Consider the following 24,046-nt stretch of genomic DNA (forward strand, 5'->3'; position numbering starts at 1 on the left):
TATAAATACATGGAATGTTTTAATCAGTTTTCATTTTTAAGAAGTAATCTGAACTTTTAATCAGAGTAAACAGATTTTTGGTGGTGGAAATTAATCCTAAAAAAAAAAGAGATACAACTCCAGCACTTGTTGTAAAAAGTTCTGTACCTACTTACAGCATTTGAACAGTCCCTTTGAAGCTGAGAGTTCTACTGAAGTAACTAAAATCATGTCCTCGGTTTCATATTTCCAGACTCAGATTGTTAATTTTCATTTTTTAATTATTTTTGCTTATAGTGTCATATGTCATATTTTTCTTATGGTGTCAGGTATCTTAGAATATATCTCAGAGCCACAAAGCATCAGCTAAATTTAACAAAGTCTACCTGAAATTTATATTCATTGTTTTAAAGCCAAAAGATTTTTTTTTTAACTCCTAAGGAGTGATCAAATTATTACAGAATGTCACTGCTTTTATCCAGGTCATGTAGAAAATACTGTTTCCCAAAGAGCTGTTACCTGTTGGTAAAAAGTATTCCTCTTCCATACTTCTGTTCTGTCCTGAAGGTCTGACTGGAAAATAGGAATCATCTAATTGTTATCATTGGTCCTTCATGCCCAAGTCCAGCTAGTTTAACATATTGTGTTTAAGTGATACTGACCACCAAAGCAGGTGTGTGCCAAGGAAAGATTATCTGGGGTTGCACAATGGTCAGAGTGCAATATGTGCCCCTTTCTATAAATACAGAAGCATGTTCAGTGTATTGGCTTTTATTTAAGTCTTATCAAAGAAAAATAACAAATGAGAGTGTCAATAACTCTAGGAAGTTTAAAACTAGATTATATGTTTGTCTTTTGTGTTTAGTTCTCCTATTAATTAATATAATGGGATTTTCTTTTAATTTGTCATATCCATGCTCTGTTGTTCCTCTTGCTGTAAAAACAGACAGCATGCAGTGATGAGTTCCTGAATATTTGGGATTTTTGTGTCTGATCACAAGTCTTCAACTATTTTTACTTTTAGGATGAATTTCATGTAGATTTCCATGCTTATGCTGATTGAGAATTCAGCTAATGCAAGCCACTCTCAGTTTATTCTGCCTAAAGAAAAGCTTCTCATTATAATAAATTTGCATTTTATATAATTGGTTTTGTTCTACACCGCTGCATTTTCCCCAAACTAGATAAAAGAATTTCATTGCCAACCACTGATATGCAAAAAGTTTTGGAGTTGTTTTTTAATGGTATGTAGAAGTAAAGCACAGTATTTTAATGCAAAACATCATAAATTACTAGGAAGATTTTCTGTAAACAGAATACGATAGAAAAAAATGTTCAGAATACTAGGATTGATATCCGTACTTATTTAAAAAGCATCTTGTGAAAATGTGTGGTTTTAGAAGGGTTATAGCTTTCCATATCCTGGCTTAACAGACGAACATATAATGTAAAATATAGTATATCATGACAGCATGATGACATTTATTCATTCTGATCATGGACATGGAAAACTAAATATCTGTTGAATGAAGTTTAAATTTAGAATTTAATGTCTCACATTTCTTCAGAAAAGGACGTGTGAAAAGTTGTATTGGTTCTGATCAAGGGCTGATGTAGCTCTGTGTTTTATTTCCAGCAGTGATCATTAACAGACTGCCCAAGGGAAGACTACCATCAAGTCAAGCATATATACCTCCACAGATACTCTCTCAGTCTCCAATTATTTCCAGATCAGAGAATTTTGTGAGGCTATTGGGATTTTTCTGCTTTTCCCCTCCCTTGAGCTCTGGCTTCCAAGTACGTGTTCCGGCCTCCTTTTGAACAGAACCAAAATTTCTTTCTAGTAGAAAATGTCACAATCACTGCTGTCAAAATTTACCATTTTAATTATGAGTTAACATTTTAATGATATCTGTCTTTCTAACAGTACTTCTGATAGCTAACATTTTTAGTACTTTAAAGCTATAATATACTAATTATTTTAGCACTGAACACATTTTTACACAAGTAAGGTCGTAGTATCTTACTATTTATATTTCTCAGATTCAGAAGGACTAGCACAAATTCACAGTAAGTAGGTGGCTGGAGTTAATTTTGTGTACAGATTTGGATGCATCCACACAAGCCATTCTTTGGAGTTACGGGAAAACCACTGTTAAGCTACCAGAACTGTGGCAGCAGTAGCTACAGGCGGCACAGCTCAATGTTGAAGTAGAGATCTGTCCATACCCTCACTCCCCACTGGCTGCTGGCTATAAAGGTGAGGAAGAAGTATTCCATACTCTGATTTTTCACTTGCATATAAATTTATTTTAACCTGAAATCTTTAAAATTATTTTTACAGATCTAATCTATACAGAAAATGAGTTTTATTTAACTTCCTGGATTTTGCAATATCAAAAGAATCCATATCCTAAATTTTTAGATAGTATTAGGCAGTAATACGTAGGAATGAAAATCAAGCATCACACAAATGACCCCAATAGTAAACTTCTAAATGTGGAAGGCTACTAAACTGCTCACAGTTTCTACCCTTAGGCATCAAAACCTCAGCATAGCACACTAAAGCACTTTCCATTTACTTAAAAACTTACGAGTGAGACAACATATTTTACCATCTGTTTATATGCAAAGTCTTCATTCGGAATTTCTAAAACTAATGCTTCAAAACGTAGGCTCCTTGAGGCAAAGACTGATTTTTATTATGTGTTTTGTACAATGTCTTCTGCAATACAAAACTGATGCTGAATAGAGTTGTCACTCATAGTTCAATGTGAACATTAAACACCAGGTCAGGCACTTACTTCTTTGCAGAGATTCTTTCTGTTTTTGCAGAAAAATGTGGGGCCAATAATTTCCTTCAAAAGCTGTGAAAGGAACAATGAAACACAATGAAGTTATCCTCTGAGCAAAAAAAATATTTGTGTATTTATTTACTTTTAAGCACGCTACAAGTCAAAGCAGGGTCAGCATATATGAACTGTGTGCTTCCACACAAAACTCAATGGAAATTATAGTGGAAAATCTGCCAGAAATCCTATGCAATATGAGACTTCCTGTACTTCATACTAAAATCCTCAGTTCCTGTTAAAAAAAAAAAAAAAGGATAAATCTTTGCTCATATTTTTGAATTCTTGTTCCACCATCTGGGTAGAAGTAGGGGAGGGAATAGCCAAAACTAGGACAACATGGGAAAAGTATTGTTCCATGTGTTCTTCACAAGAATTATGGGATCTGGAGTTGAAGAGTGGGAAATCCCCAGGCCTTAACTGTTGGTTTTGCTACTCATGCTAAGGCAGAATGATGAAGGTGTTACCTGCTCTCTTCCATAGATCTCCTCACAAAACCTGTTTTGGTTGGGAGAGCCAAGGAACGTTTAGCAAACGCGGAGCGCAGCACGGTCCCTGCTCCTTCTTCCATCTCAAACCCAGACCTACGGCATGTGCACAACTGCACCGCGTTTTCACACATACCCGAAGGCTCTTTCACCTTCCTCCCTTGCTTCCTGCCAAACTGCAAACAGAATGAGAGACATGGAAAAGGGCCACCACAGCCAATCTACAAGCAGGGAGCCCTGTGCACTGCCTGGGCACGGAGTGGGCTTTCACAGAGTCCACAGCTGGATGGTAACAACCAAAGCAAAACGCAAGAATAAGGACCTAGGGTCCTTCCAAAATGTGATACTCATTTTTACGGTTTCTAATGTCTGGTATTTCTTAGATAGCAGGAGCAAATATCCCACAGAAACCATATAATTCTCTATTATATGTTTAGGATCTTTTGCAACATAGAAAATATTGTGGTAGAAGGTTTCTTTAATCACATAAACCAGGACAAGGCTCAATACATATCTATATATACACTACAGCTCTGCAGGGTTCTGTTGCTTTCTTAGACACTGCAGTAATTTGAAAGCCTCCAGGGAGCTCACCAGCTGTAACAGCCTCTCTAGCCAATTCCATGCTGTGCTGCTGAATGTGAGGTAATATTCATTTTGTGGTATCTCAAGGACTGAAGAAAAACAGGTGAGGTTCTATTTTTTATGTGAGCTTAGATTAAGGCACAACAGGGAACTTGAGAAATAAAGAGTTTCAGCATATGCCTTTGCTTTGGATCTGAGATCCAGATATCTCCAACTTCCCCATCAGTCTATGCCTCAATTCTTGTCTGAAACAATACTTGTAAAAAGATGCTATCTGGATAAACTAATCTAAGTTTTTAAGAGCTAAAATACAACACTGGGGAAATTGTATACAATGAATAGACAGAAAGGAAATAAATCAAGAATGTAAGTTCAGTGACAGAAGTGTTCCCACCCTAAATGTTCTAATAGCTTTAAATGGCATTCATTTCAGTCAGTTGTCTAGGCTCCTTTCACAGGCTGTAAAAGTAAATAGAAATTTACTGAGTACAATTTGACTCGCAAAACATGTGGCTAACATGGAACAAATGAATTATACACAAAACTTTTATTTCTCTCCATTGATGTAAAAGAAACCTTAGGTGACTATCTGCAGTGCATATGCCAAGGCAGCAGTTATAGGAGATGTATTCCTTCTGTCCTTCTGTATTCCCTCTACCCTTCTTCCTAGATATTGTGTTAATTTCAATGGAACAGTGCTCTACAAACGAAAATAAAATTCAACATAACTTTTCTAAGTTGAAGTTATAATAACAATAATAAAGATAACATAATCACTTCTTGATAAAATAAAAAAGCACATTTCCACAAGAAAGAAAGGACACAAAGCAATCTCATTAGCTGCTGAGTTGCAAGCTGCTGTACTCACTGCATGATCAGCACTTTAACTTCCAAAGTTGTCTGACACCACTCATCAGAAAACCATTGTAGATCCTACTCATGCTGCCTTGTCCTCTAGAATTGGTCAGCACTGCCCAGTAATTGTTTGAAATTTTGCCAGCGCTTTAGTACAACCTCCACAGTTGGCCTGCAACTCATGAGGCATTTCCAGAACACAACATGTTTCTTCCAAGTTCCTGGTGAACCATGCATCACAGTATGGACACCACAAAAAGTAAGAGAGTCAGTTTGCAGTTATCAAGTTCACACTCTCCATGCCTAGAGTTACTGCTGCCATTTCTGAACCCCTGGTTTTTGATACCTCCATTTGTTCAATAATCTATTATTGTTGGTTTAACTATTCTCCAATAGCTACAGTTTAATTCTAAACTTCAAATACTACCTTTATGGGATTTAAGAGAGTGCAACAGCTGCCTTCCAAGGATATTTGATTTGCAGGAATTGAATATATGCCTAAAATATTACTTCAAGTCAGATCTACTTAGAGAGCTTGATGTAAAGCAAAAGGTCTGATAATTAATGGACAAATATTTTAGATCAGGACGGGTTGGTTTACAAAGCTTATTTGCCAGCTTTTCAAGTTCAAACACCTAAGCATGGCAAATAAAATGTAAGATATACTTCAGGTTTGGTATTTAGACTAAATTTGAACATAACAATCATCCTGGGTTACATGGAGGTGTGAAAGAGTTGTATCAAAAATAACTAAGGAAAATAACTAAGGATGTGAAATCCACTTTCAGGTTTTTCTCAAAGAATAGCTAATAAAACAAATACAGAGCCATTTGCTGACTATCTGCCAATCAGTCTGTATCCTGTCAGATCAAACTATTATACTAATTACAGTACAGTAATTATTCTCAGCATTTACATTCCCTTTCTCACACTTAACTCTGAAGAGATGAGTAAAATCTTCCTGGTACGTTATTAGCCATTCATAAGCACACAAAATAGCAGAGGGTACAGACGCAGCAAGTGCTATGGCCTCATGCAGAAGTTGTATCTCTCAATCATTGTCTGAACAACATAAATTAAGGTAACTTCCTAGCTGCATACTTAGTAAGAAAAAGTATCATGACTGTACATAAACATCTTGTAAGGACCAATGCACAGTTTTGTCTACTGAGATAACTAAAGGTATGAATCCTCAATTAATCAGTGAATCAGCATCTCTTATTAAGTAAAGGCTGGAACTAACAGTTTTAATTGGGTTTTAGGCTTCTGTAGGTTGTTTTTTTTTACTCAGGCTAATGTTCGTTTACTGATTTTTCTTGAGTTATCAAGAAAAAGAGGAAGTGGCTCTTCCAGTTTCCATCAGACTTCACATCAAATAATCAAATATATGTCCTTACAATGAATATTTACATTTCTAGCTAGAGATAGATTCAAGGTACAGAATTTGGATGCAGACCCATGAGGAGAAGAACTGAAGTCCTGGCTTTGATTTGATTCATTCTAAGGAGACAAGAGAGTTCAAAACAATGATCATCCTGCATGCTGCCCCACTTTAGAACATACAGATCACCACCCAAAAATGGTCTGATTTCAAAATCTTACTTGACAGAATGATCTCTATTTGTTCTCACAATCTCCAACCCTGCTTGGCATCTCAAGGCCCTGAAATATTGATATATCCCAAAGGAGAAAACTGCTCTATAAGAATTTTCTAGATCTTACTTCTAGGGTAGGATCTGGTAGTCCTGTGTAGATAAGGCCCTATTTGTAATTGCCAAGTTTATACATAAATCTTGTGGCTGTTTGTTTACAGTAATTTTCTATTTGATTGCAAATATTAGTATTTACATTGATACATCTACTCATCTAACATAGGAAGTAATGTAGATTAAGATCTTGCACTTGGGGTTAGGACCCATGTTAAGGTCCTTGTCTTGATATTGGTTACAATGGTGCTAATACAGTGAATGGAGTTACACCTGATTTATAACAATACAGCTGAGGTTAGAAATTGGCTCTGAGAGTCTACAATAGGGTTGAGTTGCTTATATTTTAATTATTTTAGTGTTACACTTAAAGTCGCTGATTTAAGATTAATGAATGTCCCTGTGCAATTTGAACTATATGGTTCATTTAACGTAGTAAACACAATACAGAAGAAATAAATTTAACTTTGTTCAAATTAAAGCAAATGAAGTATGCCTTTTAGCAGTCTGAAACCTGTTGTTGAAATTGTAACTGTAATAATTGATAATTAAAAGGAATATACGGAAGAGAGAAAAAATAAACCATCTTAAGTGATGCCAAACCATAGTAAAAAAGATTCACTCTCAAAAAATCCATTTAAAACCCCTCCAAAACAATAAAAACCAAACCAACGCAGGAAGAAGAATGAGTAAGAAAGCAGAGTAGCTACAGAGCCAATGAACATACTTGTCAAGTCTTTTTTAGAAATTACACATTCATCTAGTATTCAGATGGGTTGGATCAAAAAAGCAAGACAGAGTCCTTTAAAAGACTAAGGAGTTATACTGAATAATATATGGAGGAATACATTAAGAGTCATGTAAAATTTTTAGACTAGAACCATTTGCCTGCTTTCCAGCACAGGACTCTTTCTGCCACATTGTTCCTCAAAAAAAAGTAATGCCATCACACAGCTCACATTTAATACCTTTTGGAGCTGGCATAACAAAGAAAAATAGTTTTGATCATCACTCTACACAGAAGACATACAGCTTCCACAGTGACATCACCAGGAAACTGTATCATGACCATCTGAAAGATGAAAACATTTGGCAACTTTGAAACACAACGAATGCCCATCAAAAAAATATTCCCTGTATCTACAGAATGAGTTCTAGGGACAGATACAACAAATCAGTAACCACATTTCTGAAAAAAAAAAAAAAAAGGTTAAGAACAAATAGTTCTCTTTCAGTAATGTATCTATTAAACAACCAGCTGTGTTTTAAGATGAAGTGAAGGAGAAGAAAAGGAGTAATCTGAGTTTAGCTGGTCGTGGGAAAGGAGAGCAAAATCTGAAGCTCATGTATTGTAATACTGCAGTGGAGTCACCCCCTTCATTTCAATACCTCTGTACTTTCCTCCAAACCATACACCAAGAGGAAGGCAGGCATCTTGGACTTACCAGCAGACTGCAGAAAACTGCAGAAGATGAGCAGTATTACTGTTGGGAACATGATGCATGGCAGGACTGGAGAGGTTCTTTCAGAGATCCCCTCAGTTCCAAACAGTGCCACTGCTGCCACTTTCTAGGCAGCCCTCTTCAAGCTTGGATGCTTTATATATAGAATTGCAATGCCCTCCCTCATTCCCATAGCTCTCAGAAATTGCAACAGCAGAGTACCCGCCAAACAGGATCTCCTTTTTATCAAGTTCAACACACCTAAAAGCCACTTAGAAAAAGAAGAAAAAAGAAAACACAAACTCCTTCAGTTCATTATCATTCTTACAAGGTTTTTATAATGGCTTCTATTTGTAAGAGCTCAAACACATTTTAACTGCATTTACTGAACAAATTTGGTATTATACCCAAAAGCAAAAAGACAAATAATACACAAATTATGATCACTAGCTGATAAAGTAAGGAATAATATTGGGCCAGTACACAAAGTGGAAGAAAGAAGTGCAGGAGCTGTGGAACTGCTGAAAAGACTGTGTGCATAAAAGATGGTAAGAAACTAATGAACAGAGATACAGATCTCAGATTTTTTTTATTACCTCTTCTTCCATTAACTTTTATTCACACTCCTGAGTGATTGTGTTCATCTCACCCTTGTGTGGCTTTATAAACAAAATGATAAAGTTTGCCTTGGTAAGAAGGTCTGTCCATGGTACAGCTCATTTCCTGAATTTAAAAGGGAGCTAAATAAGCTGTTGCCTACCACCTTAGCACTGCCAAGGGCAGAGGGCAATCTATGCTCCAAAATGGGAAAGGCTACTGCACTGTGGTACTTTGGCAATTTTCACAAGTCAATCCCCACCTTCCCACCAATATCCTGTTCTGTTACACTTGGATTGCCCCTCACCTTCCCTCCTCCAGGGAAGGTCAGGAAAGGAAAGGGAAGTTCTGAGAGATACCCCTTCTGAGTGGTGGGAAGAAGCACAGGAGAGACGGTGACTATCACTTAATGTAATTTCAGCCCTGGCTCAACTTGGTTGTAATTAAAATTAAAACATTAAATTTTAATTGACATGAAGGTCTGCCTTTTTGGTTTTATTTGTGTTTGGTTTTTTTTATCTTCTCTATTCCTTACTCCTCTCCCTAGCAAATGAAGGATAAAGCATATGGCTATTGATAACGGAATTGTGATGGTAAATTCCAAAATTTCTGTTGAAAATTATCTGCATCTGCCATACAAAAAAGTCAAAGTAAATGAACAAAATCACTTCTGAAAATCTTGATGAAAGTAAAAAAATACTAAGTCCTCAAAACAGCCTCAATAAACAGATACTCTAATAAATACATAATTATTACAATCTCACAACTGTACATATCACATTAATTTCTAGCAAATTAGCTCTGAGTTCTTATTGGTCCAAAACAGAATTTCATTTTTTATACTTCTAGGAAATATCTTCAATGTGAAGATAAGGGACTATAGTGCTCCCTTAACAACTTGAACTTTATAACTGATAGTGTCATACAGAAATTCACCCTTCTCTGACAGAGAAGATTAAAAAAATTCATCATTGTTGTCAAATATGATTTTTTGGGGTTTTTTGTTTGTTTTTTTTAACATATTTACATAATCTTTCTGTCAAGCAGTAATTAATTAGAGCAGCTGACATCAAGAGCATTTCATGGCTTGCTCATTTAGGAGCTGGGCACCATGGAACTCAGATCACTGGTAACACATGAGAAGGCACCAAAGCCTTTATATACCACCTAATAGTTAATTTTTCTCTCCCACTACCATGCCTTCAAGCTTTTCTCTGTAGCCTTTATGTTTACCAAAAACTTGTATGTCTTTATTACATGAAGCTTACAAAAATCTCAAGAAATGTAAATACTGGCAAAAGTTATGACAAATACTTATGAAAAGTAGTGTTGTTTTCCCTTCTCCATGTTCGTAGTAAGATTCTTAGCTGACACTCGTTCTGTCTGAGAAGTCAGGATATATTACATTCAACTATCCTAGAAGGAATTTCACTGAATCAGCTTAAATACTTATGATTCAGTGAGTATCTTGCTATTTTATGATGATGTGAACACAGTTAATCAAAAACATCCATCTGTAACTACATTTAAGTCAGACCAAGAAAAAATCATTTGCTGCAGGACTATGAGAAGAGACTGAATTCTCAGTACACAGATAACTATTTTATGTGGAAGAGCTTTGCAAAAAACTGTCTGTCCAACTGTACTGAGAAAATTACGCCTCTAATTAAGGTGGATTTGTTTTTCCATTCAATAATTGTAACTGGTTTAGTAGCATCATCAGTTGTCACAAACTGTTGCACAGGAGAGCAGGGATTATTGGCCATATACAGTATGCAGTCACAGTATATGAAGTATACTTTACTCTCCAGTAAATTTACTGGAACTTAATGTATAATTTACTTGCCAGCTTTATGTATACTTCTGGAAGATTTTGAAATGTCAAAGGAATTTATGTAAAGCCAGAAATTATGCAAATTGAGAGAGTCATAAGACTTTAACTAAGTAATAGACTACCTTGCACAGTTTAATTAACCTGGGAAATTCTAGGTATATCAATTATGAACTATTTTGGTGCTTTTATGAAGATCGCTAAGAAAACATTCCATTTCCAGTCCTATACTTTGTGTATTATTTTAGCAGCCTTGTGTATTTTTTTGAAAAATAGTTACATATCTTACTAAAGAGTCATACTAAGATACAACATTTGATTAGCCATAAGTCCTGTGGGTGTACAAGCAATTGCCAACTTTTGAAGCTTGTGCCTGGAAGCTTCCATTGCTCTTTCTGGAATGCAAATATACAGGCTACAGCTTGACAGCAATCTGACACAACAGCTGTTCTGGTGGGGTTTTATTCTTTGACCTCTGACATTTGATCTTCAGTCTCATTCAAATCTTAAGTAATTGTAAGAGGTATTGGTTTAACATGACACTATTAAAATCATATGCACTTTAAGTTTCAAATTATTTTATATGCCTGGTCTTCAAACAAATATTTTAGAACATTCATTATAGAATCATTTAAGTATAATGAATAGAACATTTAATGTCTTAGAAATGTTGTATCAGAATAACATAAAATAAGGTTCTTGAAAACAACTGGATTATTTTTATTCTTTCTGGCAGACCCATTCACTGTGACTGGCAGGGTAATCTCACTTTCTATCTGCAATTCAACAAGCTGTAAAATTTCAGTAGGAAAGTCTGACACTCCAGGGAAACTTGTAGGGTTTTTTTTTGTATAGACTCTCTCAAGATAACACTATTTTCTATTAGCATATCTTAACTGTATGCATATTAGAACTTATCTGGTATGAACACAGACTTGGAATGAGGCTTAAAATCCTTCAAACATTAAATTGGAAAATAGGATTTCCACATTAAGGAGGTTTCAGGCCAATTTTTATCCAGTAACCTGTCTAAAAAGACCACTCAGAAATTTTGCATCAAGTATGACTGAATTTTTCATCCAGTGTCTAATATATTTTTAAATCTTGGTAAGACCACATAGTGGAAAATGAAAGACTGTACAGTAGTCAAAATGGGGAAGATACTCAGAAATATCATCTTTTCCTTAAATAGATTTGCATTTGACAAGACTAGAAGCAGATCCGTATCACTCAAGATTTTGACTGAACAGTGGTACTTCTGCTGTGTAAAGCAGAAACACTAAATTCCTATATGGACAACTGAATATATGCTGATTGCATTTCATACAAAATTTGCAAATTATTAATATAAACACATTTTAGGTACAGACTGAATAAAGCTTTAAACGACGAATGAATTAATTTTTTTCTGGACATGGTCAACTTTAAAAAGAACTGAGTAACCTTTTCTCTGTACTACTGTGCAAAACAAATATTTTTGATTTTGCCACTACAGTGGAAAGGAGTTAAAAGGAAATATTCCTCCACATACTGAATACTTTATGTCCTAGTCTTCTGTTGTCACAATAAATAGTTTTAAGTGAAAAACTAAAGAAAGAAAGGCAAGTAGTCAGTATTAGGTATTCTATATAAAGCTCCTTAAATAAAGCCCCAAATATTCAGTACTATGAACATATGACCAGAAGGAAAAGAGGGATATAATGACTAGCCAAATCATTGGGGAAACATTAGTGCACAAGGTAATTCCACTGCCATTCCACTACTTAAAAACAAACCAAAAGAACAACATAACAGGCATCAATATGCTAAACATAAGAAAACAAGCTCCCCTTTTTTCTTCCTGTTTCTCATCCTTATCTTTCAGGTAATTTAGCCAGGAAGCAAAGGATCACATACACTGGTGTTTCCCTAGGCTAAGCTTATGGCACACACCAGGGGCTCCTGTCTAGTTGTGTGAGTAGCTGGCAGGCAAACAGGCAGGCAGCACACAGCCAGCTGGTTGCCCCTGCTGCCAAAATGCTTTCCAAAGAAACTGGTGGTAAAATAAATACATATTCAGAGAATATTCCAATTGTGGTAAACAAGAAACTTTTGGCTGAGAAGTATTCACAAAAAATCATAACTAGCTTATGCCCTTACCCTCAGCCTGTGTACCACTCTTAGAATCCCCTGATATTTTTTTTTTCATTCTGTGTGTCTTTCTATCTGCCTCCCTTCATGCTTTTTGTACACTTAAACTCCTTCCCCAAACAGTACCTAAAAGATGCCCAGTGTGATTGTCCCATCAGATATTTAATAATCCACTTTATGCTTTTAGAAAAAATCCACATTTTCTGCTTTCCTTTTGGTCACCAAAATCAAGAAAACTTTCTTTCTTGGTACCTTTGAAATACATGAGACACCTCACACACAACCAGAAAAAAAATGCCATTGAGTAGACTGTTAGGCCTGCCATTCACTTGGAGCCAGCTCTGCTGTCCTTGGGCATCTGACTACAGATATTTAAATGTAAAATTTCATTTAACATCGTAAATTATGCTTGGTTGCAATGTGCAGAGACACGGTGGCTACAAGTGTTATGGAGTATTTAATGCCTTGTTTTACAGTGTGTATAGATGAAAGTGAATACAAACTAAGAATTAACTAACAGCACTCTTTTACTGTTCCAAAAGTACTTTTGTACTTAAATGACTGTAAAGGCAAATCTTTCCCAGATACCTGTTAGAAAAAAAAATGTAGAAAACAATTTAAAACTCATGTCTCTAAAAGTGGTAAAGACTTCATTGATTGGTACTTAGCTTTTAATTATACTTTGTTAGGGACAATGGCCTGAGACCTCCCTGTGTTGGCTTTATGCCTCTGGCACTCACTTTGATGAATATCTCAGATACTGTAGCTCTAGGGAGCTCAGTTGGTGTAGTTCACTCTTTATATCCTGCCAATATGAGAGGCTGAGAAAGCCTGCCACTCCCACTGTTGTCTTAAGCATATCTGCTGCCCTGAAGATAAACTTAGACAAAATATTTCAGCTGTTTCTGGAATAAAACCTTTCTGGACAAAAAAATACCCTGCACAAAACAAAGCAAGGCCAAACTACCGTGACAGTGCTCTCTCACACGATATCCTTCCTGTGCACAGGAACACTGGAAAGGCAAACTCCATTTGCTCTCTTCTCCCAGTCTCTTCCCCTGCTCCTGAACTCTGTGTTGTTGATGCTGGACTCAAACTGGTTTGCATTCTGATCTGGAGCAGTCTGGACTGCACACTTTGTTCTATAACAATCCTGAATTCTGGTCATTTTAGCTACAGTGCTGACAGAAAAGAACAGAATAATACAGTTATGGAAAGAGAGACCATAGAAGGAATGTCTCCTTTATTCATGTCTGACTCCCCTGATACTTGTGTATGATGACTTTTGAAGTAAAATTTCCTTTAAACAGTATAATCATGAACAAAATCTGTGCAGTAGTTTTTAAGGCCAAATTTATCTTCTAGTGATTAAGACATTGATTCTCTCATTTTCATTTGCTTCTAGTAGAGAGAAAAAAGTTATTCCTTCTTGCTATTTCTTAACTGTTCATGATAACCTCATATAGAGTCTAGAGACAGATTAGACTTCATGCTGAACTAAATCCAAACTCGGAGTGTTCCTTTTTTTACCGAAATAGAAAATGTTGATACAAATTTGATTTTATTTTTTGATTCCTAACGTATTTTTTCCTCAGGGTTACATTACCATGGAGAACATTTATACAATGAGCAAAAATTTGTGAAAGTGGAGGTCAGATTTTTTTTTTTCAGCTTTTAGGCTTTAACAACTAAACATTATTCCTTTTCTAAGGGAAATTCAGAAATATCCTGAATTATACATGAGCAGTTTTCCTGGGCAACATGCAGTTTTACTCCTTACCATACAGAAGAGGAATGGAAAGCATTACACACGAAAGCAGCTGTGGTTCAAGTGTTTGTAGCTTAGTTAGAACTCTGTTTGTTAAGTCAGACAAACAGGAAGCAGCCTAAGTTCTCCTAATTGCTATACTCATAACTGCCATGCAGCAGAGCTAAATCTGTAGTTTGCAATTAATGTTCAAACCGGACTTAGAAAAAGTAAAATTATTTGCTACTTGTTACAGCACAGCTCTGTTAATTTAATAATCAGATAGATTTTGTTACCAGATATGGAATGAAAAGCAAATATCTTGTGTGAACCAGGAATTCATTAAGTACAAGCTTTGACCTCTACTGGTAAGGAAGTAAAACAGGACCTGTATTTACACAAATATTAAGAGCTGGGAACAGGAAGTTAGTTGCAGTCCATGTTTAACTTGTCCTTTAATATGTATGCATTTTAGAACAGATAGTCTCCAACTGATGCTGATATAACATATCTGCTAAGATAATACGGTTAAGTACATACTTTTGTTTACTCTTTACTTGATACATTCTGATCCTTTTTCTTTTTCATGCATTTTGATTGACTTGGATTTTAATTAAAAAAATAAATAAATATAGAAATAGTCACTATAGTCACTTTGCCAAAGTTCCAAAACACTTGGACGTCTGAATCGTGATAGAACATATTTGAAAAACATGACTTATATCCTGTTCTGAAATTTGGATACATCTTTCCAGTTCTAAGGAAATTAAGGTATTGGAAGAATGAAACACAGTTAAGGGTGTAAAAAGTGTGGAGGGATTAATGAAGGTGGTTTCTATGCATATAGTTTCAAGAAAAAAGGAGATTATGGTTATTTTTCCCGTGGGCATAGAGCTTTATGTATGGAGAATCACAAGAAGAATGCATTGCTAGAAATCAAACATCCCCTTGCAGCAAGAACAAACAACTTGCACTGCTTTTGTGTGTCTTTACTTTTGCCTGTTACACATACATGAATGGCAGCTGCAGCTTGCACCAATTATTTACAGCTGCTTGGTTTCTTAGGCCAGACAGCTGTGTTTCTGTCATGTCTCTTCCCATTAGTGGATTATTTAATACATTAAGACCTCACTGTATGGAGAGTCTGGCAACCATTTTGTGTTTATTTTAATGTAAAGATGTCAGCACTATATTTTCTCACAAAGATTTGAATGTCTTGCCCTCAATTTTATATGTTACAATTCTGTCCTGAAAGCTCTTTGCTTAAATGTAATGATTAAATGTAATCAAATCTATATGCTATTATCAGTTACAGTTATCACTGTTACAGTAAGAACAATTTTTCGCATGAGAAAAAAACCCAAACCACTATTTGAAAGTTCTGTATAAGTAAGTGCACGTGTAATTTTAATACTATGATGTTTCTAAGGAAGATTAAACATAAAAAGTCTGAAGAATCAGTTGGAAAATGAGAATTAAATGTTAAATTGCCTTTATTTGGGAGTTTCAGTTTGGCAGTTAGTTTTTAAACTGAGCACAATATAGCACTGACTTGCTGCATTGTGCCATGTAGTTATATCTTTACTGTCTCAAGCTTGGATTTTCTGCCCTTGGGTCAGCTGGTAGGCGTCTCATATGCAAATGTACATGACAAATACAAAGAACTATTTCACAGAGCTTAGGTAGGATCCAGACTTAATTTTAGTGCTTACACTTGTAAGTATTGGTACTTCCTTGTACTCTTCATCAAAGTAATAGCTAAACTAGTAGTAGATACTCTTTACGAATTGTTCTCCACCTTTTTTTATTCCAGACTTTCTTTCCTTTCAGGTAAATGTTCCATTTCATTAATTATTGACTTGAAATCTCTAGTTTCTCATTGTTCAGTTTAAGAACACTCAAAGGGAGTAATAACAAAAACATGCATGTATGATGGTACATACTACAATGCAATATAAGACATTTGACAAATGTATTTTCTAAGGTGCAAAACGTTGATACTTTCTAAGAAATCAGACTACATATTGCTAAATGCATCTAATCCAAATCCAAGATCTTATCCAAATAATTTAGATGACTTTAACACTGTAACGAGGCTCAACAATATTTCCACCTGCTGATACTTTCTGTGTATAAATGTATATACACACAGATGTATATATATACACACGTACATATACACACATATGTACATACCTATATATACTGTATGCATATAACTATACACACTGTTCTTTTGATGTTTTCTGAAAACTTTGACCAAACAAAATGCTTAATGTGGCCCAAAGCACGAGAAAAAATGGCAGGGGCAGGTTTTGTTTCACTGCTGCATTTCTGGTATGATGTCAGTAATTCCACTTGAGTTAACGTTACAGTTGTTCCAAGGTCTGTGACTGCTGAGCTGTATATTATGTGCTTATCTTAATTTCTCAGCTGAGTACCAGCAGAATATTTGCTTTTTGAGAATATGAGAACTTGAAATTGCCTGTGGTGAATCTGGCAAGCTGAATTACTCCTGTGTTTACATATTTTTAATTAAATAAAACTAATACACCCATGAATGTTGGCTGTGGCTGAAGGCTGTGATAAAACTCACATTTACTTTAAAGGCAGTATTTTCCAAGTCTCAAAAGCAGTTGAATATTCATATCTGAGAAGTACCAGAATGTAAAGACAATTTAAAAAAAAAAAGAAAAAGGCAGCAAAGTGGAATGTTAGTTATTTTCATCTTTATCTATCTTTCCAGGCAGGATTCAATTTAACAGTGTTTCACTGATCTTACCCAAAAAGCTAGAGTTCATGGTGTCTACATATACTCTCACCAATTGCTACAACCCCTCACTACGTGGTGGAGTAGTGCTTGCATGAATGTGCAGGAAATGTCATGTGTTCCTTACCTTCATTGAGGAAGTGAATGTTTCTGGGTACTCTGGGTCTGGGAGCCTCTGGATTTTTCAATAAGATGCAGACATTGCAATGTCAGATGTTTCATACAGAGTCAGAAAAGAATGGGAGGACCTTCTTGATGTTATCCATTCTTGTCCTGCAAGAACTGCAAATACAGGTGCAAGGAAGTTTAATTCTCAGACTTCTGCTAGGCTGCATATAGAAAAGTGGGCTTTCCACACACCATTATTTTGAGGATCGAGCCAAATTGAGTTTCAAATATCATACTGCATTCCTACTAATTACTACTACTATATCTATATTCCACTGTATCACACTTATGATCTTGCTTTCTTCCAGTAATGCATCACAAAACAAGACTATATATCTGCCAGGTATTGGTTCAATCTCTTATTCTTCACCAGGGTGAGAAATATGTACGCAGAGGAGCTCTTGTTTAAAGAGCTGGTGTTTAATGAGCACCATTAAATGTAAAAGGAAAGTTGAGGTCAATGCCTTGCACACACTGTGTGCCAAGAAAGGAGCATTATGGTTCTCAGGTAAGCTTACTGAAATATAATGTTAGCTTATGGAAAAGACTGCCAATTTGCTAGAAGAGCACTGCTGAGGACTACAGCCTTTTTAAAGAGCTTTCAACAGACTTTTAAGATTACTGAATTCAGACAAGAGAGTCTGCTGAAGGGCTAGTTCTAGATTTGATACTGTATGGGAAGGCAGCATAGGTAACAAAGGACATATTTGATATACTTGTAATGGACTGCTGAGAAGGTGCTCTGCAGCATTTTTCATTGGCAGCCATTTCCCTTGTAACAAAACCTCCATGTGCAGTTTATTATACTCTGTTTATTTCTGTCAAGCAATAAAAAGGTCCTGGCGTTTTTCTGAAAGTTATTTAGTAGCCTTATATCCTTATATGCAATGAGACACAATAGAAAGAACTGTTTGTAGCCACTAGGTGCTATTTGAGAAGACTTGCATGTATTACAGCCTGTACTGACAAACAGAGGGAGATTTTCTGCAGAGGGCTGCAGGCTACAGTGTTACCTTAAAATACTACTCAGCTAAAGGACATTAGTGACTGTGAAAACACTTATGCTGGTTTTGCCATACTAATTGTATCTTCTGAATTTCTCCTCACATCTAAGAACAGTGGAGTGACTGGTTTTATGGGATGGAGGCTTTCTACTGTTTTCTACAACTTCCTGTGGCAATTCCATGACACACCAAGGAACTCGCCTAAGGCAACCTGTATCATGGGTTTCCTGGTTTTGGCTGGGACAGTCACTTTTCTTCCTAGTAGCTGGTACAGTGCAGTGTTTTGGATTTAGTATGAGAACAATGTTGATAACAAACCAGTGTTTTGGATGTCACTAAGTACTGCTTACCCCCTCCGTCAAGGACTTTTCAGTTTCTCACGTTCTGCAAGTGAGTAGGTGCACAAGAAGCTGGGAGGACAGTTGACCTGAACTGGCCGAAGGGGTGTTCCACACCACAGAACATCATGCTCAGGATATAAACTGAGGGGAGTTAGATGGATGGGTTCAACCACTGTTTGAGGATGGGGTGGGCATTGGTCACTGGATGGTGAGCAATTGTATTGTGCATCACTTGTTTGCTTGGGTTTTCCCTTGGGTTTTATTATTAGTTATTAATATAATGTAACATCGGGGAGTTTTATATTAATATTATTATGTTTTACTTTGTTTCAATTATTAAACTATTGTTACCTCAACCACGAGTTTATGGGGTTTTCTCCTTCCCTGATTCTCCTACCCATTCCATGGCAGAGTGGAGGCAGGAGGGAGTGAGCAAGCAGTTGTGTGCTACTTACTTACCAGCCGGAGATAAGCCATGACAATGGATTCTTACTTGGAAAGAACTTTATCTTGGATCAAACAAGATAACAATCTTGGCCGTTCTCTTAACGATCTGGGCTGAGGACATTAATAATTTATATGATCATTCATCTGCAATTGCTTTCCTAACAGTAAGTCAGATAGGGAAACCACTGGATTCCTGAAGCCACATTTATTGCCTATAATGCCGTTTCCTAAATGAAAGTTCTTTCCAGTTTCACAGGTAAAAGCAGCACAACTCTTAGGACATGACTGCTGTCTGTATTGCTACACTGAGTTGCATCACTAAAGTTATAATTCTCAAGATTGTTTTTTAACAAGATGTGAAAATAATGTTCTGTGTGTTGTTTAAGATTTAGCACTTTAATATTGGCTACTTGCTAAATTAAATCCTAAAAGACCAGCAGAAGGCAGTTAAATGACCATGATCAAAATTCTTGTCAGCAAGCCTCAAGCTCAACAATGACATAAACATGATTCACCACATCAAGATATGCTTGAGCATTTGAGGCTTTGAAATATTTACAGCAATATCCTTTATCGGATTCAAATATAAGAATACATAGATGGAAACTGACTCTGAGCTTTTGATCACTTATTTTTAGTGAAGATGAAACCCATCTGTTTTCATGTTGTCTTTCCAAGTATTCAGCTCATTTTGAAGCATCTGGATTTAAAGCAGTCAGGCCATTGGTTCTGCCAAAGGAAATGTTCACTTATGGCTATTGGCAAGGAGAGAAGGACGAGAAACTCTCATCATTACTAAAGTATGTACTGTTAAGTATCACCATTTAAAATGTCCATATTACCGATTAAAAAAGAAACATAATGGTTTCCCCAACTGTCTTCTGCAGACCTGGGAGACATAAAAGATGATCTACATGAGTCTTTCTGGATCTTACAGCAGTGATGATCCACATAAAGACCAGTAACACACCGTGAGACTCATGGCTAAATATTGCTACTGAGTGGAATACCTCACTGAACCAGGCAACTTTAGTCTAATCACCCATACAAATGGTTCTGTTCTCACTGTGTCTAATGTAGCAATACAAAAGCAGAACAACAGCATAAGCATCCTGGACTTGTGATCTTACACACGGTATCATGCTTCGTTGATATCCTTACTTTGGAGTCATTCAAGAAAGAAACTTCCGAGCAACTTTAAGAAGTTTGGAGCTATATGACATCCACCTGAGAGCAGATCAGATAAACTCAACTCACAGTGCCTTGGAGTCAAAATCCAAACATTAGGCTTGTACACTTTTTTGATTCCTCAATTTTTAACATGTTTCTACTTCAAATTTTGAAAAAATGCTGAAATTCTTCCCTACCTCTCTGACACTGAAGTTCTATGGATATCCATCCATAATTAGGCAGAAGCATTCAAAAATAGTAAGCTACTGAGATGTGATTTTATCCTTTCTAATGTGACAAACCAGGACTTTTGTTTGGTCATATCTGTGACTTTTTCACATGTGACATTGCCCTACTTAGATGGGCCTGGAGTAATAAAGCCTACCATGCAATAACATTGTTTCTAGCTCAAAAAAATACGCATATGCAGACAGAGAACAGTTCATCGGTGAAATAAAAAAAAAAACCCACACCCACATTAAAAAACCCCAAAACCAAACCCAATCCTGTAATTATAGCTGTAGTAGCTTGTTTGTGGTTGGTATGGAGTGAAATACAGAGCTGAAGAGTGTCTCTCTCTCTCTCTCTCCAGTGACTAGCTAACTCTCCCATTTGAATCCCCCATGCTACTGAATATTATACTAAACACAGATCATTCATTACAGGCTCACTTACAAGCCATGAAAACCTATCATGAATGTGCTGTTCTGGCTGCTCTGGAATATTCAGACAGACTCAAGCCTTGAAGATGACCCTCAAAGTTCCATCAGCAATACAGGTTCATGTAAGCGTGAAGGGGATGCCTGATTAAGAAACCATCTGGTGAGCTCAAACTATTTTAACCCATAAACTCAAGACAAAATGTCTTTAGGGTGGGCTCCCCTCAAAGAGATTAACTGACCACTTCAGCTGAGTTGAAAGCAACACACCCAGCTACCATGCAAATTATTAGCCAGAAGTCATGTCTAGCAACTCAGAACTACTGCAAACACATAAAGTGATAAACAACAGAATCAGTTCTTGAGATATAGTGATTCACAGAATTTTTCGGTACTTTCCTAGCAAATTAGCCAAACACCACGATTTAAGATCTCTGTCTATTCTAGTCGATTCATAGGCTCCTTTGAGGAAAAAAGCCTCAACTTCCTGGTAGTGTAGTCTTATTTGAAACGACTTATGAAATTAGTGTCATTGCAAACACTGAATGTAAAATACCCCATCCTACAGCAATTTTTTTGTGACTCATAGGGTTGTTCAGGAAACTTTCCTGTTCAACCATCCAAGAACCATTCTGGCAGTCACAGTCCCACCACCTGAGCTATGACCGGGGCCCTTCACATCGGGCAGCTCCAGTGAACCGAGGGCTGGCCCGCTTGACTCCCTACACCCCGCACACTCAGTCAGAAAAGATTTCCTTACCGGCTTAGCCTTGAGTTTCCCATAGCAGAGTCCCTAGACGTCCGGATCCTTAAAATAATTTAATCGTGGTGCAGCAACACAAAACCAGCTGGAGCTGGTGCCTCCGAGGAGGGACCCGAACAAAGGAATCTCTGGGCTTTTATACCCTCACAGTCTATGCGCCAAAGCCCAGGGTCTTTCGGCAGAGTCATCAGCTCCTGCTGTGTCTCTGAATGTCCGGTCCCCTGGCTGGGCCACAAGTCCCCGTGCCCTTTGTTATGGAAAGAGTCAGCAGTTCACGGCCCCTTGCCGGGGGTTCCTGCCATCCAGAGCTCAATCCTGAGCCCGCACTGCAGCTACGGGGACTACAGGTACTCCTCAACAAAGTGGTGGTTTTGGCAATTAGAATGTTTTCTCCTCTCGGACTCAAGAAAGAAACCCTAAATGTTTACTCTTTTTGGATAAAAAGAGCTGCACCTGAGCCTTCAAAATCGCACTGTGGTAAGTGAGCCAGACTATGTGAAGGACTTCTCAATAAAATTGAGTTTTCCTGAAAAGCAGACTAGAGGAATTACCATTTAAAACGATAAGAATCAGAATGCTTTTGATTAAAAGAAGAAAAAAAAAAAGAAAAGGGAGAAGACTGTAAACACAACTCTCCACCCACAGTATCCTCATAGCGCAGCCTTTCAACTTTGGGCACATTTTCCCCCCAGGAAGCCTCCATGGCCTCAGCCCCCCTCAGCACAAAGTCCCCTGTGGGTTCTCAGGACTCTAACCTCTGGGAAGGGATTCCTGCTCCTCTCCCTTCCCTACCACACCATTCACGCTATCCTCCAGGTTCACCCACTTTCTGTCGAGCGCAGCTGAAATCCCCTTCCCACCTACTTCCAAAACTTTCCCTTCCCTGCGCATGCCCAGCTGCACTCAGGGAAAGCGCAGCGCTCCTTGTACCTTATGCAAGAGGCACTTGCCAAAAGGAAGGAGGAGGCATTTTTCTTCTCCGCTGCTCACGTGCCCTTTCTTAAGGCAAAATACTATAAAATACACATAAAATTGCAGATAAATCGACAAAATGTGTACTGTCTCTTGTACTTTGAAAAAGAATGAGTATGGAGATGGGCTGATATGGCTTGTCAGGTACTATGTTTTGTGACGTGTTACTCGTGCAAGTACCTAAGAGAGCCTGGATGACCTGGGATAATATTGGTATTAAAATCTACCTCCTGTTCCGGTACATCAGGAAGATTTATGTTTTGTCAGAAGACAGAAAGATGTCTAAACATAAGTTTCTTTCTGCAGTCACTGGAGGAAGTTCCTGACTACTGAGGGATGAGTGGGGTTCTCCTCTGTCAGCAGTCCAAGGAAGCCATGCTCTGAAACCTCTCTGCAGCCACAGCCTTCTGGTGTATCCCCCAGGTGCCTCTTTTGCAGTCAATGATCACTCTGTGATCCTCAATGCCTGTGCTCAGTCTGCCAGAGCTCCCTGAACCCCTTACTGTCAGGGGGCACTCGCTGAAAAGTGATTCAAGGAGTGTTTGGTGGGACTGGGTGCACCATGACTGGCTGGTTGTGTCATGCAGCAAAGTGGGAATAACAGGTAAGCTTTGAGCAATGCCAAAGTTGGTTTTTTTATACCAAAGTATAAATGTATACCAGTAATGCTGGCTGTGTAGATCTGATGGAGTTTGTTTCAAACCTGGGACTGTTTTCTGTCTCAGTACTAATAAAACACAATGGTCATTTATGTATATGCAGTGTATCAAACTGAATTCAGCTATGGGATTGATTTCGTCTATTTTGATTATTGAAACTTTAGCATTAATTTTCCTTAATTTTTTTTTGCTGTAATTTATTCAAAAGTATATGTGCTCTGTTTTAAAAGCCAGTTACCAGCAAGGTATAAAAACTGTAATCTTTCTGGTGCAATTTAAATCTAGCATGCTAAGAAGTTTAGTTGATAAGTTCTAGGCCATGAGCAGGAGACTAATTAATAGAATTTTTTTTGAAAATGTTTTATTCAAAAAACATTTTTTTGAGGGGGAGGATGAGTTGGTTTTTTTAAATTTTTTTGTTGGCTGTAAGTATTATTGTTTGAAACCTAAGAGAGTCAACAGGCACTTTGGTATCTGTGGAAACCAGGATTCTGAGTAGATTAATAATCTTAAGAATCGCTTTTATATCAAGGAATCCAATCAAATTTAAAATGTTTACTCTTAACTGAGTTTCCAGGACTTCAACTACGCAATCAATAGATAGAGTATGTTTACATATTGCTAGCAGTCAGTGAGTCACTATTTAGCATCTGCATTTAGTGATGATGTTAATACCAGATTGTGATATCCATGCAATTTTCGCATTGGTTTCTTGTCTCAGATGGTCTAACAGCCAAGTTTATCTCATCTTCTACCTACAATATCTAGAGAAATTTATAGAATATTTTTATAGATTTTGCTTAAAGGGCAAAATTGAATCCTCTGAAGCAGAGCAGATGTGGGAGAAATGCTTTCTTGACATCTTATGGCAGTATTTCTTTGGC

The 24,046-nt window shown here is 37.0% G+C and overlaps 1 protein-coding gene and 1 long non-coding RNA gene across 2 annotated transcripts in view; both read right to left on the minus strand.

Moving 5' to 3' along the window:
- Window positions 1-210, minus strand: part of MUC6 (mucin 6, oligomeric mucus/gel-forming) — a 33,788-nt gene extending 33,578 nt beyond the window's left edge. Inside the window, exon 1 of the mRNA XM_027642251.1 lies at window positions 156-210. Coding sequence (XP_027498052.1) covers window positions 156-210 — 55 coding nt within the window. The remainder of the gene's footprint in view (window positions 1-155) is intronic.
- A 2,602-nt stretch (window positions 211-2,812) lies between these two features.
- On the minus strand, window positions 2,813-22,385 carry LOC113946565. Its single transcript, XR_003527474.1, has 3 exons — window positions 22,287-22,385; window positions 17,107-17,261; window positions 2,813-2,846 (listed from the first exon to the last, which is right to left on the minus strand). It is a non-coding gene; the product is annotated as an uncharacterized LOC113946565 (long non-coding RNA).
- Window positions 22,386-24,046: the final 1,661 nt, after the last annotated feature.

Source organism: Corapipo altera, unplaced genomic scaffold (genome assembly GCF_003945725.1).
Source record: "Corapipo altera isolate COAL_440 unplaced genomic scaffold, ASM394572v1 23b, whole genome shotgun sequence".
Lineage (NCBI taxonomy): Eukaryota > Metazoa > Chordata > Aves > Passeriformes > Pipridae > Corapipo > Corapipo altera.